Source organism: Cebus imitator, unplaced genomic scaffold (genome assembly GCF_001604975.1).
Source record: "Cebus imitator isolate Cc_AM_T3 unplaced genomic scaffold, Cebus_imitator-1.0 Scaffold7, whole genome shotgun sequence".
Taxonomy (NCBI): domain Eukaryota; kingdom Metazoa; phylum Chordata; class Mammalia; order Primates; family Cebidae; genus Cebus; species Cebus imitator.
In genome coordinates, this window is record NW_016107322.1 from 7,570,501 (window position 1) to 7,584,375 (window position 13,875).

Here is a 13,875-nt window from a genome sequence, read left to right on the forward strand (position 1 = left end):
TAAAATTCAGTTACTCTTTTTGTTAAAAACATATCTTTATTTTTTTAAATAATAAATACTTATAAAGTGCTAGGCAACATGAAAAAGAAACTGGCTTTTACTATTGAATGGGTGGTTAACTCCCAATTGAGTTGCAAGACTCTTTCAATTAGCTTTAGTAAATATATAGTTTCATCACTCTAGTTTGTAATGAGTTATACAATACACAAAATGCCCAAATAAACAATTAATTTTACATGTATCCTATTTTTCTTCTAAAATAAATGAACCAAAAATAGGAAACTTGATTTAGACAATAAGCATTACATATCATACATTAATAAATTATTCTATTTACTTGCTCATTTTCAAGATTTAAATATGTGAATATATGATCTCAAACTTTGCTAGCAAGAGATGATACACACTGACATAGCCAACTGATTTTCATGACATACAATTAATAAGTGAGAAGAAGCAGGTATCTCTATAAATACACAAATGTATACAAAAAAAGATCCAAAAGTTGATAATTATCTTTCCTTTGGTATCATTATCGTATGTCCTCACTTTATAAACCAGAAGAAGAGTATGGCTCAGAAACAACATATTTAGATACTAAGAGAAAGGGGTACTAATGCCTGTTTATTACATCCTCAATAGGAACAACATGCAATCCTTAAATATCTGCACTACTTTCTTTCAGAAAATCCGCCCTCCCACATAGAATCCCAGCCCATTTGTAGTTGAGTGTTGGTTATAGGTGATAACCAAAGGGAGCATGGTGCTTTATCAATGTGTTCAATAAGTGATTTTTGATTAATAGTTTAGTGAAATTTCATCATTGGTACTAATAAAATGACAAAAGTACACATTGCCAATGGATCAAAAATATCATGACAAATACAAAATTAGTACATTATATTATTTTTAAAAAGCTTTTGTCATTCAAGGCAAAAATTGAATAGCAAACTAGAGATAAGTCATATTACTATATATTTCAAAAGACAAGATAGCCACGAAATTGGTTATTTGATGGAATAAAATCTTATTTTTTTCAAAAGACTACTAAAATCAGTGTGGGTAAGTTTCATTTGTAGGTAATACTAGTATCTTTTCTTCTTCTTAGACTTTCGGAACTTTTGGTGACATTCGTTACCTCTGTTGTTGTCTGTGCTACTATCACTATCACTTGTTTGCTTTTGTCTCTTTCGTTTATTCATCTGATAAAGGTCAGAGTCACTTGGTTGTTGGTGAGTCCACTTATATGAGCTGGGCCCAGCCTCAACATCTGGAACATGATTCACTGAGGAAGACACAGATGTACTATTAGGAAGTGGAGTTGTCATCTCGTAGTAAGGAAGCTGCAGTACTGGATTATATGCATGCCACTGCTGTGAAAAAAAGGACATTCATCTACCAAAACTAATCCAAAAGGTTAAGGAAAAAAGTTAACAGTTTATGTGTATTATACAAATAGCCATGAGTAAACTAATCTATGTTTTGGTATAAGAAGGCAGTTAACTCTCATAGAAATGTAGGTGTTTCATTAAAGGGTCAATATAGTCAAGGATGTGTATAGCTCTACTAATCTACAATGCAGATTAGTGCTATGTAACAGAAATAGTTTTTGTTTCTGTTTTGAGATGCTGTCTCACTTTGTTGCCCAGGCTGGACTACAGTGGTATGATCTTGGTTCACTGCAACCTCCGCCTCCTGGGTTCAAACAATTCTCCTGTCCCAGCCCCCTGAGTAAATGGAACCACAGGCTCATGCCATGACACCCGGCTTGTTTTTGTATTTTTAGTAGAGACAGCATTTCACCCTACTGGTCAGACTGGTCTTGAACTCCTGACCTCAGGTGATCCACCTGCCTCAGCCTCCTAAAGTGCTGAGATTACCGGCATGAGCCACCATGCCCAGCCTATATGTAGTTTTAAATCTACGAACTGCAATACAAAAGTAAAAAAAAACACGTGAAATTAAACAATGTATTTCATTTATCCCACTATAACACTCTAAAATGTTATAATTTTAACATGCAAATGATATAAAATTAATGAGATATTTTACTTTTTCTTCATAAGAAGTCTTCAAAATATGGGGTATATTTTATAAATATGGCATATCTCAATCTGAATGCTAAATTTTTATTGAAAATACCTAATCTGAATTTAGATTACATCAAATTTAGAGTTGAAAAAATAGTCACATGCCCAAATTGTTTCAAATATACTTAAAAGTGTTCTGATAACTGAATCAAGTATGGGTCATAAATTTTAATTTAAATTAATTGAAATTAAATAAAATTTTAAAATTCAGCTGCCTAGGTACATATGTAGCTAATTGTACATATTGTATAGCACAGTTATTTACTGTTTATGTAGATAGGAGAGATGCTTCCTTTAAAAACACACAAGCTCTTAACTTTAAATTTATATTTAAAGCAGATTAAAAATGAATAGAGATGCCATGAACTTGTGTCTCTCTCCTACTCCATCTCTACCAAAAGATAAAAAATGCTGGGATGAAGACATTTATAGTTTCAGATGAGAACCGATTGTTTACCGTATCTTACCATAATTAAGAAAAGGTTTTTGTTTTTAAGTTCAAGCATTATTTTCCAGGGAAATTTTTTCTGTTTAAAAATTGAAAATGGATATTTAAAAAATCTAAAGCTCATGTATATGTTGGGTATTTGCAAAAATAACAGTCTGTGAATCAGAAGACCTGGGTGAGTCCTACACCCATCACTAACAAGCTGCAAAATCTTGGGCCTGTTGATTGACAACCTTGGACTTCAATTTCTTATTTATGAGGAATAGAAAAAAAAAATTAAGTTCCCCTTTAACAATGAAGTCCATAATTAAGATTTCTAAGTCAAAACCAATTTTTGGTAGTCTCTGGAAATAATTTAGTTTACCTGACCAATTGAGAACCTTCATAATAGTTTTGTCTTCAATGAAAAAGAGTAATTTACATTAAAAATCCATGTCCAAAAGCAATCTAAGTGAAATTATTCAATTCTGCAAACTTTTTTTTTTTTTTTTTTTTTGAGACAGAATCTTGCTCTATTGGCCAGGCTGGAGTTGTAGTGGCAGAATCTCAGTTCACTACAACCTCTGCCTTATGAGTTCAAGCAATTCTTATGTCTCAGCCTCCCCAGTAGCTGGGGTTACAGGTGTGTACCACCATGCCCAGTTAATTTTTTTCCATTTTTATGACAGACAGTGTTTCACTGCATCAGCCAGGCTGGTCTAAAACCCTTGGCCTCAACTGATCCTGCACTGGCCTCCCAAGCTGCTGCGATTACAGGTGTGAACCAACATGCCCAGCCACTGCAAACCTTTTTTAAAACAGTCATTCACATTAGAACTCTCTATTCAAATTTCACGTGGACTGCAGCGTATCATCACTGCCATCTGTCCCTTTTCCGTTGACATCCTGGCCATTTGCTGAGGCATTACAGGTGAAATTTAGGATGATGGTGTTAGGGCAGAAGACCACTGGAGGACAACGCTAGGACATCTTGTGTTTTTATCCCAGTTTAAATTTGTGCACCATATGTTACAAATAGTCTTCATGGTCTTCATAGTTTGTATCATATTATATGTTTAATAAAATGCATATTAAACTTACCATCTTCTGAAAGAGAAAATATTCTTGAGGTAAAGAAGTATTATTAATTGGGAAACACTGTATGGGGAAGGAAGATCTGCCCACCATTTCTTCATTCCTTTGAGATGAAAGAAGAAACAATAAAATCTTAAAATTTCTATGTACAAATGTCATTTTCTCTTAAGAAAAACATAAACTCTTCATAACTACAAACACAGAGAAAGCAAGCTTCTCTGACAGCATTCAGTTAAAGAGTAATTAATTACCTTAAACACATACACAAATAATCAGTTATTATTGCTGATAACATAGTGACATAGCAATAAATAATTAACTACTAGATATTGAAGTCTCAATACTTAGAGTCAAATTTGGCTTTTTGATAGAAAACTGATGGATAGTATTCTATTCATATAAAGACAAGCAACACTTAGCTATTGAAAGGGTAAAGCAAGTTGTTAGTATTCACTGAAGGTATACTTCAATCTTTTCCAGATATTAAAAAAATTTAAGAAGTTGGACATTTTCATCAAATTTAAAAAAAAAGTTTTTATTTTACTTTAAGTTCTGGGATACATGTGCAGAACGTACGGGTTTGTTACACAGATATATGCGTGCCATGGTGGTTTGCTGCACCTATTGAGCTGTCCTCTAAGTTCTCTCCCCTTACTCCAACTTATTTTTAAAGACACCTTTACTGCTGAACTGTAAAACTTATGCTCTTTCCTTAACTAATTGCTGATGCTAACATGAACACATTTGCTGGCGTCCTCCACACATTAATTAATAAAATACCTAATTTTAAAACTGTACCATTTACACCTTTATAAATGTAATGTGTGCTTCTATGGAGAGGTGACAAATGCTAGCCAGACTCTACAGCTACTCTTCAATAGTCTACATGTTAATTTTAATGCTAATACTATTAATTGTTAGGAGAGGGAGTGTACCATGAAGAAAGCTAAAATCAGCACAGGAAGGTGGAGACAAAGATGAGTCAAGAAGAATGACAGGAAGCAGTCAGATGGCTAGGCAGAACACCATTTATAAGTGGTGAGAGCACTATTACAGAAGTCAGCAGGAGCAGAATTCCCATTAAGAAAAGAATTAGGTGTCAGTTGTTATGGAAGAGTAAACTGGATATAGCACTGAGTCTTCTGAATTGCTCATCACTTTCAATGATCAATTTATCAATTTTTGATAACTTTCAAAAAGAGCAGCTTCTATAAAACAATGAGTTTTTTAGCAAGAATGGGAAGAAAAGAATGTGAGGGATGAAACAGTTTTCAGTGACAGAAAGAGAAAAATATAACAACCAGTTAAGGAGACAGTGCTCAGAAAGTCCAGAATGGATGTGGAGAAAGTGATGGCAAGGAACAAGATGAAAGGTGGAATGAGGTTACCCAGTGGGGAAGCGATGACTCAGTAGCAGAAGTGGTGAGATGAGCACCACCAGGAAAACAGCTGCAGATTCTTTAAAACCACTATCTTTCTTCAGGGCATGCAAAGTTGTCTGCATAGAGGAACCCCATGTAAATTGGGAACTGTGATGGGCTGACATGTCTCCCCAAAATTCAGCTGTTAAAGTCCTAAACCCTAGTATCCCAGAATGTTCCCATATTTGGAAAAAGGGTCATTGCAGATACCATAAGTTAAGATGAGATCATATTAAAACAGGATGAGTCTCTAATCCAATATGAGTGGTATCTTGCTAAAAAGGGGAAATTTGAAGACAGACTGTTTTAGTCCATTTTTTGTTGTTATAACACAACACCTGTTTGGTTGTAACAAACAGGTATTATAATAAACAGGTATTGTGTTTCCTATGAAGAAAAGAGATTTATTTTGGCTCATGGTTCTTCAGGTTGGGGAGTCCAAGATCAGGTGGCTAGATATGGTTAGCTTCTGGTGAGGGCCTCATACTATGTTACAAAATGGCAGAAGTCATCACAGGCAGGAGGAGCTCATGAGAGATGGTCAAACTGGCTTTTACAACAGAACCTACTTGTGATAACAAACCCATTTCTTCAATAACCAATTAATCCAATAATACAAAAATGAATTAAAATATACATGAGGGCAGAGCCTTCATGACCCAATCACCTCCAAAAAGTCCCACATCTCAACACTTCTGTACTGAGGACCAAAATTTCAACACAAGAACTTTTGAGGGACACATTCAAACTACAGCACAAATACCCACAGGAAGAACACCGTGTGAAGACAAAGGTGGAGATCTTGGTAATGCTTCTACAAGCTGAAAAGTACCAAAGATTGACATCAAACCACCAGAAGCTAGAGGAGAGGCATAAAACAAATTATTTCTGATAGCTCTCATAAAGAAGCCATCCTGCTGACACCTTATCTTGGATGTCCAGCCTTCAGAACTGTGAGATAATGAATATCTATTGCTTAAGCATTCTGTTTGTGGTACTTTGGTACAGTAGCCCTAGCAAACTAATACAGGAAATATTCATTAAAAGTGGAAGGTACATGAAACAACAAGACGCATTAAAAAAACAGTTCCAAGGAAGACCAAAGACTAGACTGTTATATAAGTATCATTTTTCTCTGCAAATCACATTGGGGACATGATAACCCATTTTTATACTTTCTTTATAATGTCAGAAATACTAGAACAATAAAGTACTATCAATGAAATGTCATAGCCAAAATATACACATACCTCAGGTCGTCTACTCCAGAATTTATGATGACTTAGAGTCCATTTATCAAACTTAACTAGAAAATACCAGAGTTTTACTGCTATATTCTAGTGCCCATCTAGTCTTTTCTCTTTTGTCTAAGTCCTAGCAATAGCTTGTTCCTTCCTAACTCCTGCAGAAGAAGAGATATCTTTTCCCACTTGGTATTAGTAGAAAAAAGGAGCTCTTACATTATATACATGGCTCGATCCATGAGACTATAGAGTGTTTCCTCCTCCAAAGTAGTAAATCCCTTTTTATGCTAACATTTGCAGAACGTTGTATGCTCAGTATTTTAGCACCTTGTGTTAATTACAAAAATCAATTCTCACACTAACCTTGTAAAGTTTTATCCTCATTTTAGAGATGGAGTACAGAGTGGTGAAATAATGTATCCAGTTCTTGTCTGAATCTCTGTCTTGCCTCTGCTGCTTTATTAACAGTGTTAATTGACTGTTAATAAGTGGCAGAGCCAAGATGCAAATTCAGGCAATCTAATTTCATCACCTCCTTTCCTAGCTTCTGATTTCACTGATGTCGAAATGCTGGGGTAAATGAAGATGAGGATCACACTGTTTTATCTGGGGTGCAATACTGCTCCTAAAGAGAAGCCTAGATATTTGACAGCCCAAGGGGCCACTCCCCTATGCTCAGAGGGTTGGGAGAACTAAAAGGGATAGGAGGGTCAGCTATTGTTAGTTTACTTGAGAATATTCAGTTCTGCTCCAGAAGACAAGAAAAAGGGAATTATGGATGACACTCATACTGTTAACATTTCTAGTGTTTATCATAGACTGTAAGAAAGCTAGCAGAACAATACTTCTGTCTCTATATATACATATGTGGATGGATGGATAGTAGAGCAATACTTTCTCTCTCTCTCTCTCTCTCTCTCTCTCTCTCTCTATGTGTGTGTGTGTATACACACACACACACACACACACACACACACACTCTGAATAGAGTATATCTGTTGCTCCCCTCTATATAGATATAGGTATCTATCTATATATACATCATTGACACATGATGTATCAGAACATAATATACCCTGACCTATTCTACCAGCCTGTAAGTTAAACCGACAGTACCAGAGAGCATGATAAAGCCAGACATTTAAAAAATTAGAAATGCAAAGAGAAGGCAAAGCAAAGCACTTTCCCTTTGCAAGAAAGCATTGTTTTGGTTATTCACATTTGTGTTTAGTACAGCAAGAGAAATTAAAAAAAAAAAAAAAAACAAGTGATATATCAACAAGCCTGAACCACTTAGAGGAGTCTGCAGAAGTACTGCAGCCAGCAGGGGAGGCCAATACAACAGAGAGAAACAAGACATGTTGATATTAGTGTAACCAGCAATCAGCTAGTTGGTCCTTCTGCCCACTTGGATCTTATCCTAAGTGTGGTAAGTTATCCAATATCTTTCTTCTTGCTTTTCACTGTTTTAAAAATGCATTTAATAAAAGGTATAAGTTGAACATTTTCATTTGGTGTGGGAGCCTTTTAGTTTCATGATCTCTGGGATGACTTGCCAGATAGTGTACATGGAGGCTACCATTGCATCAGAAATCAGGCTATATAAAATTCTAGAACAGTTTGAAAATTAACACAGAAAATTATTTCAAAAAGTAAAATAATTAATTGAATAGCTTAATTTCGGAAGGCTTAGTTTCAAAGCTAGCACTTTATTATCCTGTGACCTTGAGAACTAGCTGACTTTTGCAACTCCAGTTACTCAAATACAAAATATAAATAACAGTGTCTCTGTGATTCATGATGAAACCTTGTATGCTTAAATGATTTAACAACTATAAAAAGCATGTGGGAAACTACAAAAAAACTACAAATGTAAGCCTCTACCTCCTACTACTGAAAATATTAAGACTAAACTTTAAATGAAAATATTTTCTATCGCTTTTAATGGCTCAGAACAAAAGGATTCCTTAATTTTATTCTTTGCCTAAAAAGTAAAGTTTTACTATAGCCCAAAATATATTAAAACTCCTCTTAGTATAAGAACATATTTGCTTTACCTTTAATAAGAAACGTTTTTATAATTACCTGTAGCTGTGTGAATTTATCTTAACACAGCTCTCAAAACCTTGGTTAGCTGGTTCAGAAGAGCGAGAACTCCCTTTCAAAGAAACAGAGTTAACAGGTTACTTCATGGTGCATTGTTTTGGAGTTGTAATATTAAGTCATAAAGTAACTCAAAATATTTTAAGACATAGTAGTGATTTAAAAATTCTATAGTCAGATAAGATATATGCATATCTGTCTGACCTCTCAAATCATATTTACAGATTGTTTACAGTACTATAAATCAATGAATTAAAATCAAGCTTTGTCTAAAGCAATGACTATACATAAGAATTACATTGACATGGGACTTTGTAAGATACACGATGGTTTGTTCTAGATACCTGTAAACTGAAAACGGCAAATAAACAAGTGTTATTTGCCTCCAGTGTACAAGGCAGGAGTTCTCTAACCTGCATGGACAAAAGCCAATTCAACCTTATACATGATGTGCCAGAACATAACATACCCTGGCCTAGTCTACCGACATTAAAAGCAATGGCAAAACTGCAATTATTGTTGCACCAACCTAATCCCAGACTAGGTATTATGTTAACCAGAAAGTATTGGAGAACATGATGCAACCATGTATTTAAAAAAAGAAAGGAAGAAAAAAAGAAATGCAAAGAGGTACACTTTCCCTTTTCAATAAAGTGTTATTTTTGTTATTAGTATTTGTTTTTAGTATAGCAAGAGGAATTTAAAAACCAAGAAGTGACACATCAGTAAACTTGAATCACTTAAAGGAGGCTGCATATATATTGCAAGAATTACCACATGGCCTCTATTAGTCTCCTGAAACAAGAAAGGGCTAGAGTAATGGTATAGGGTTCTCTGGGCAGCTAATCATGAATGATTTGTTCCTGACGTGTGTGCAGGAGAAGGTGCTGAGGCCATTCATGTCAGGAGGCTTTTTCTGCCACTAGTAAGGGTAACTCTACAGTTGCCTTTGGCCACTTTGCTCTTACAGGGGCTTACCACCGGAAGGTAGAAGGTTTCCCCGGAAGGACAAATGTCCCCTGTGTATCTTCCAGAGAGCACGTATTAAATATCATACATTAGCATTGACAAGATTAGTAAATACTCTTGCTATATAAATGCTACAGTTGTGTGACCCCAGTTTATTTAGATTTGATCAATTTATAAGGGCCAATGGCAACCATCATAGCCACTTGCTGGTTGATATTAAAATGATTATCTTATATTTTATTTTTAGAAAAAGATGCTAGAGGTTTGGTAAGACTAACCACATAACATTATGAATTAGACATGTGTTCTGAGAAAATGTAGCAATTACCACAGAGATATTTTTTCTTTTTTGATCTTACACTATATAGGAAACAAAATGCTTATGCCTCTAAGAATAGTACCAACCACAAAACACTTTGAAGATTAATCAGTGACAGGACCTACCAAATCGATACTGCACATTAATTGGTCTTCCATATAAACGAATTCCATTTAGCAAAGCTATGGCATAAGATACCGATTCTGGATGCTTAAAGCACACAAATCCAAAAGACTTCGGCTTTCCTTCTCTGTCTTTGCATATAGTCACCTTGGTTAGTGGCCCCGCCTATAAGAAACTTAAAAATTATTTTCTCATAAATCCAAAGATTTTTTTTTATACTCAAACAAATTCAGCTTTAGACTAAAGAAATGTGTTACCAACATTTTTATGTATCTCTGCTAATAATGCATCTTTCTAATAATAAACATTACACTTCCTCACACTTTCTTTGTATTTTCTGGCTTTTTGGGGAAACATTTATGGTATTAAGGACAGAAAATTCTAGGTACTAGTTTCGAGCTGTAAAAGAAATGGTAGACTATTCTTCTGTTAGGCTTAAGAAACCAACTTAGAAAACACATAAATCTAAGATTAAAATACTGCTTCATCTCCATACATACATGCAATACTGAATTACAAAATTAACTGAAATGAGAAACTCAATATTGGTTGAGTTACCCCCAAAAAGCTGGCAATGTTATATAATAGCTTAAATGTTCTGTCACAAAGATTAAACATCTTTACAAGAAGAAATAAATATATCATGCATTTTGATTTGGAAACTCCATTTGGTAAATTTCCAAAGGAAAAATGTTTAAATATGTTTAAGACTTTTAAATAGATTGCATCATTTATAAGTTTGAGACTTTAGAGAGGCTCTAAATCTAACTGGAGGTATTATTCCATGGCACATTATTAAAATGGAATAAAATATAAATTATAAATATTCATATTATATTGATAGAAAAACCTATAATATGCAATGAAGATTTAAAAATGCAGAGCCAAATATCATAGAAAAGTGTTAATTACAACTAACAAAAAAGTTACATCACAGCCATAATAATGATTACAGGAGGCACTTACAAACACAAACAACTGATTTAATGTCGAAGGGTTCAGACTTTAATAATGGATGATTTTTCTCTGCAGAGTTGCATAAATACACAAACTGCTTTTACTCTAAATTAAAATAGTCATGATCATCTTTAAAATAATTCTGCATGCTAAGATTTAGTCTTTTCCTTTCATTCTCTGTGCTCTCCCAGGGACTAGCTTCCCTTCCCTTCTGGCTTCAAGGACCACCTCATCAACAAATCTACTTTTTCCACTGTGTCTCTTTCATGGAGACACCTTCTGGAGACCTCTACATTTTTGTACTTCAAACTCAATGTATTTGAAACTGAATTCATTATAATTTCTTCTCCAAATCTTGGTATTTTAAGTATAATGATGATAACATTCATCAATGTGACTGATTTTTGATGATAACATCATCAAATGACTGACTTTCTCACTTACAAATATAATCAGAAATTTGAAAGAAAACAGTAAAAGGATAAATATACAGTAATATAAATAAAACCAATAAAATTGGTGATTTTTATACCAATATTAAATACATGTAATCACTATGAGACAGAATATGATTACATGATTTGAATTTTGACATAAATAAATTTAGATAATCCAAAGCACTTTTAAAGATAAAATTCAACATGAAGACTAACATGTAGCAACAATCACATCATCTTATAGTATTTTTTAAACCACAATGAAATACATAGTGTGACAGTTGTCAAGTTTTACTGGGTGTCTAAGTCTAAAGTGGAAAAGAAACTCCACTTCAGCAATTCTTTTCAGTACCTAGACAAAAATAAGAACTTATGCTTCTTACCTGATCTATTAAATAAAATTTACAATTTGCTTAGGTGGAAGAAGGAAATTATAAAAAATGAGAAGATAAAATCCATAATCTGGTGGATCCACACAACTGATACTGATGGAGTCCTGATTGACTAAACATGTGTTTGTACTGGATAATGCAATCCCACCCTAGTCTTCCTCTCTCCTTTTTTTTTGGAGGCTCAAAGTCAAAGAAGTCTTTTGGAGAAAAATAGTTTCAAACGATACAGAATGAAAAAACAGACATGGATCAGAGGTGATAAAAAGGGGGCAAGTTTAAAAAGATGAATTAAAAGAATGAACATAAGTCTTAAAATCAACAATATTTTTCAAATAATAAAAAAGTTTAATGTTCCGGAAAGGAGACTGTATTCCTGGAGCGAACCCTCTCTACCAAACTCTGTGTATCTATAACTTAAAGAGGGTTTCTTTAGTTAAGTGTGGAGACAAAAGTAAGTCCTTTCACAACCAAATAAAGAACCCCTTTCACCCATTCAATCAGAAAATTTAGTTCTGCAATGGTCTTTCTCCTAACTTTCCCTTATTCTGACAGGAGGAAGTAACTGTAGGTTTCTGTTGATGTTATTATGAATACTAACAACAGTATCATTAGCAGTAGCAGTGGTAGCAAAGAGTAAGTGTTGACTTAGCTCTAGTCATTTTACCATTAGGTCATATATTCCGACAGCCACATTATATTGCAGATACTATTACTCTCTTTTGACATATAAAGAAACTGAGGCATTGAGGTATTCATTGACAGGCTCAGAGTCACACTGCTGACCTCAGAGCTCCGACTGGGAACACTTTTCTATGTGCCCTTCTTGTTTTATAGATTGTCATAAACACTGTAATTTTAAGTTCTTCCTTTTAGGCAGATGAAAGGGTCTCTTCAATTTGTATTCCCCGCATCTTCCCGTTTGCCCTGGAATTCCGGATCATTACACGGTTAGGGGAATGGCTGAATGAGGGTATCTCTTTGGCAAGTGAGACCTAGTTGTATAGGACAACAAGATACGTGAGCGTGTTTACAGGACACAACAGGCTTAATCCTAGAGGTACCAGGTCTCGAAGTTTCCGAAGGTCTTCTTGGTATGAATTAAAGGGCCTTGGCCAGGGAATCAATTGGTCACAGTCACGGTAAGTTGGCTGCCGAATCATCTCAAATCTCACTTATGATGCTGGAATAAAAATACTCTCCGCATAAGAGGCTTGAAGTAAGGAGCAAGGTGTAAAAGGAAACATTATAAAAGCGACCCTCTCCTTTTGCGGGACGTTAGACGTGCTTATTTCCTCACGGAGTACAGTGACCTGGCTGTTTTCGATTCTGCCCGAGAACACCCGAGGCCCAGGCAGCCTCTGGGAAGCCCGAACTCAGAAACGCAGGGCGGGGGAACCCCATCCCTGCCCACCCCCAGGACTCTGAAGCAGGATGGGGACATGGGATCACTCCGTCACTATACTCCCCAGCCGCTCACCTGGAGACAGGTGCGCCAAGGCGAAACTAAATTAAAAGCCCTGCTCAGGACGGGGCGGAAGGGGGCGGGGCTCTGGGTGGCCCAGGTGAGCGCTGCGCTTCCGGCCCAACGCGCTCCGCCCCTCCGCCGCCCCTTCCCAGAGGACGGTACCTGAAGGAACAGCTCGTACAGAATCTCTTCCCGAACTCGGGCCTCTAAATTCCCCACAAACACCGTCCTGTCGGCCTCCTCCTGAGCAGGGAACATCCTCCGGTCTTGGAGGTAGGATGAAGTAGGAGACGAGACACCGCCCCTTCTCCGGCTTTACGGCGCCGCGCGGATGAGGGGGCGGGTCCGGCGCCGGGAGCGCGCGCCGGGGGCGGGGCGAGGCTTCAGGGCCACGCCCCCAGGGCACGTGGGGAACCGACCACCGCACCAACCCCCTTACCGAGGGCAGGGCTGAGCGGTGGGAGAGTGGGTGAGAGCAAGAAAGATGAATGCAGAAAGGGCTTTACTAACCTTTAGCTCGTGGGGTGGCTTCCTTTTATTCTGGCACATTAATTGATTTGGATTTATTCAATCAACATTTTAAATAAAATGACTGTAGAGATGTGGTAACTTCATTGCTCCCAGGCTAATGCGAGGAGATTCGTTTGTGTCCAAAGAATAAATGGACAAATCATTAAGATATTAAATTATTCGTAATTTTTGAAAGAATCGATGCTTGCATGAATGTGGATACAACAGACTACTAGAATTAAAGTTTATTTTCTTAGAAAGTGCTCCCTGGATGAGTTTTTGAAACTGGCCACAGAGGTTTTACGTGGACTGCAAAAGGAACT

At 36.1% G+C, this 13,875-nt stretch overlaps 1 protein-coding gene across 1 annotated transcript; it reads right to left on the bottom strand.

The window, feature by feature from the left end:
* Positions 1–22: 22 nt before the first annotated feature.
* Positions 23–13,391, bottom strand: RBM11 (RNA binding motif protein 11). Its single transcript, XM_017539887.2, has 5 exons — positions 13,205–13,391; positions 9,794–9,956; positions 8,363–8,435; positions 3,619–3,715; positions 23–1,373 (listed from the first exon to the last, which is right to left on the bottom strand). Exons 1-5 carry the CDS (start codon positions 13,298–13,300, stop codon positions 1,086–1,088), a joined length of 717 nt encoding a protein of 238 aa, XP_017395376.1. The 5' UTR covers positions 13,301–13,391; the 3' UTR covers positions 23–1,085.
* Between the last annotated feature and the right edge of the window lie 484 nt (positions 13,392–13,875).

What these genes read in the sequence shown, in the direction of transcription:
- RBM11 (XM_017539887.2), bottom strand. Translation starts at nt 13,300, where the DNA reads ATGTTCCCTGCTCAGGAGGAGGCCGACAGGACGGTGTTTGTGGGGAAT. An exon ending in TGTACGAGCTGTTCCTTCAG is followed by an intron (nt 9,957 to 13,204) that starts GTACCGTCCTCT and finishes AGTTTCTTATAG; the next exon opens with GCGGGGCCACTAACCAAGGT. An exon ending in ATAAATTCACACAGCTACAG is followed by an intron (nt 3,716 to 8,362) that starts GTAATTATAAAA and finishes TTCATCTCAAAG; the next exon opens with GAATGAAGAAATGGTGGGCA.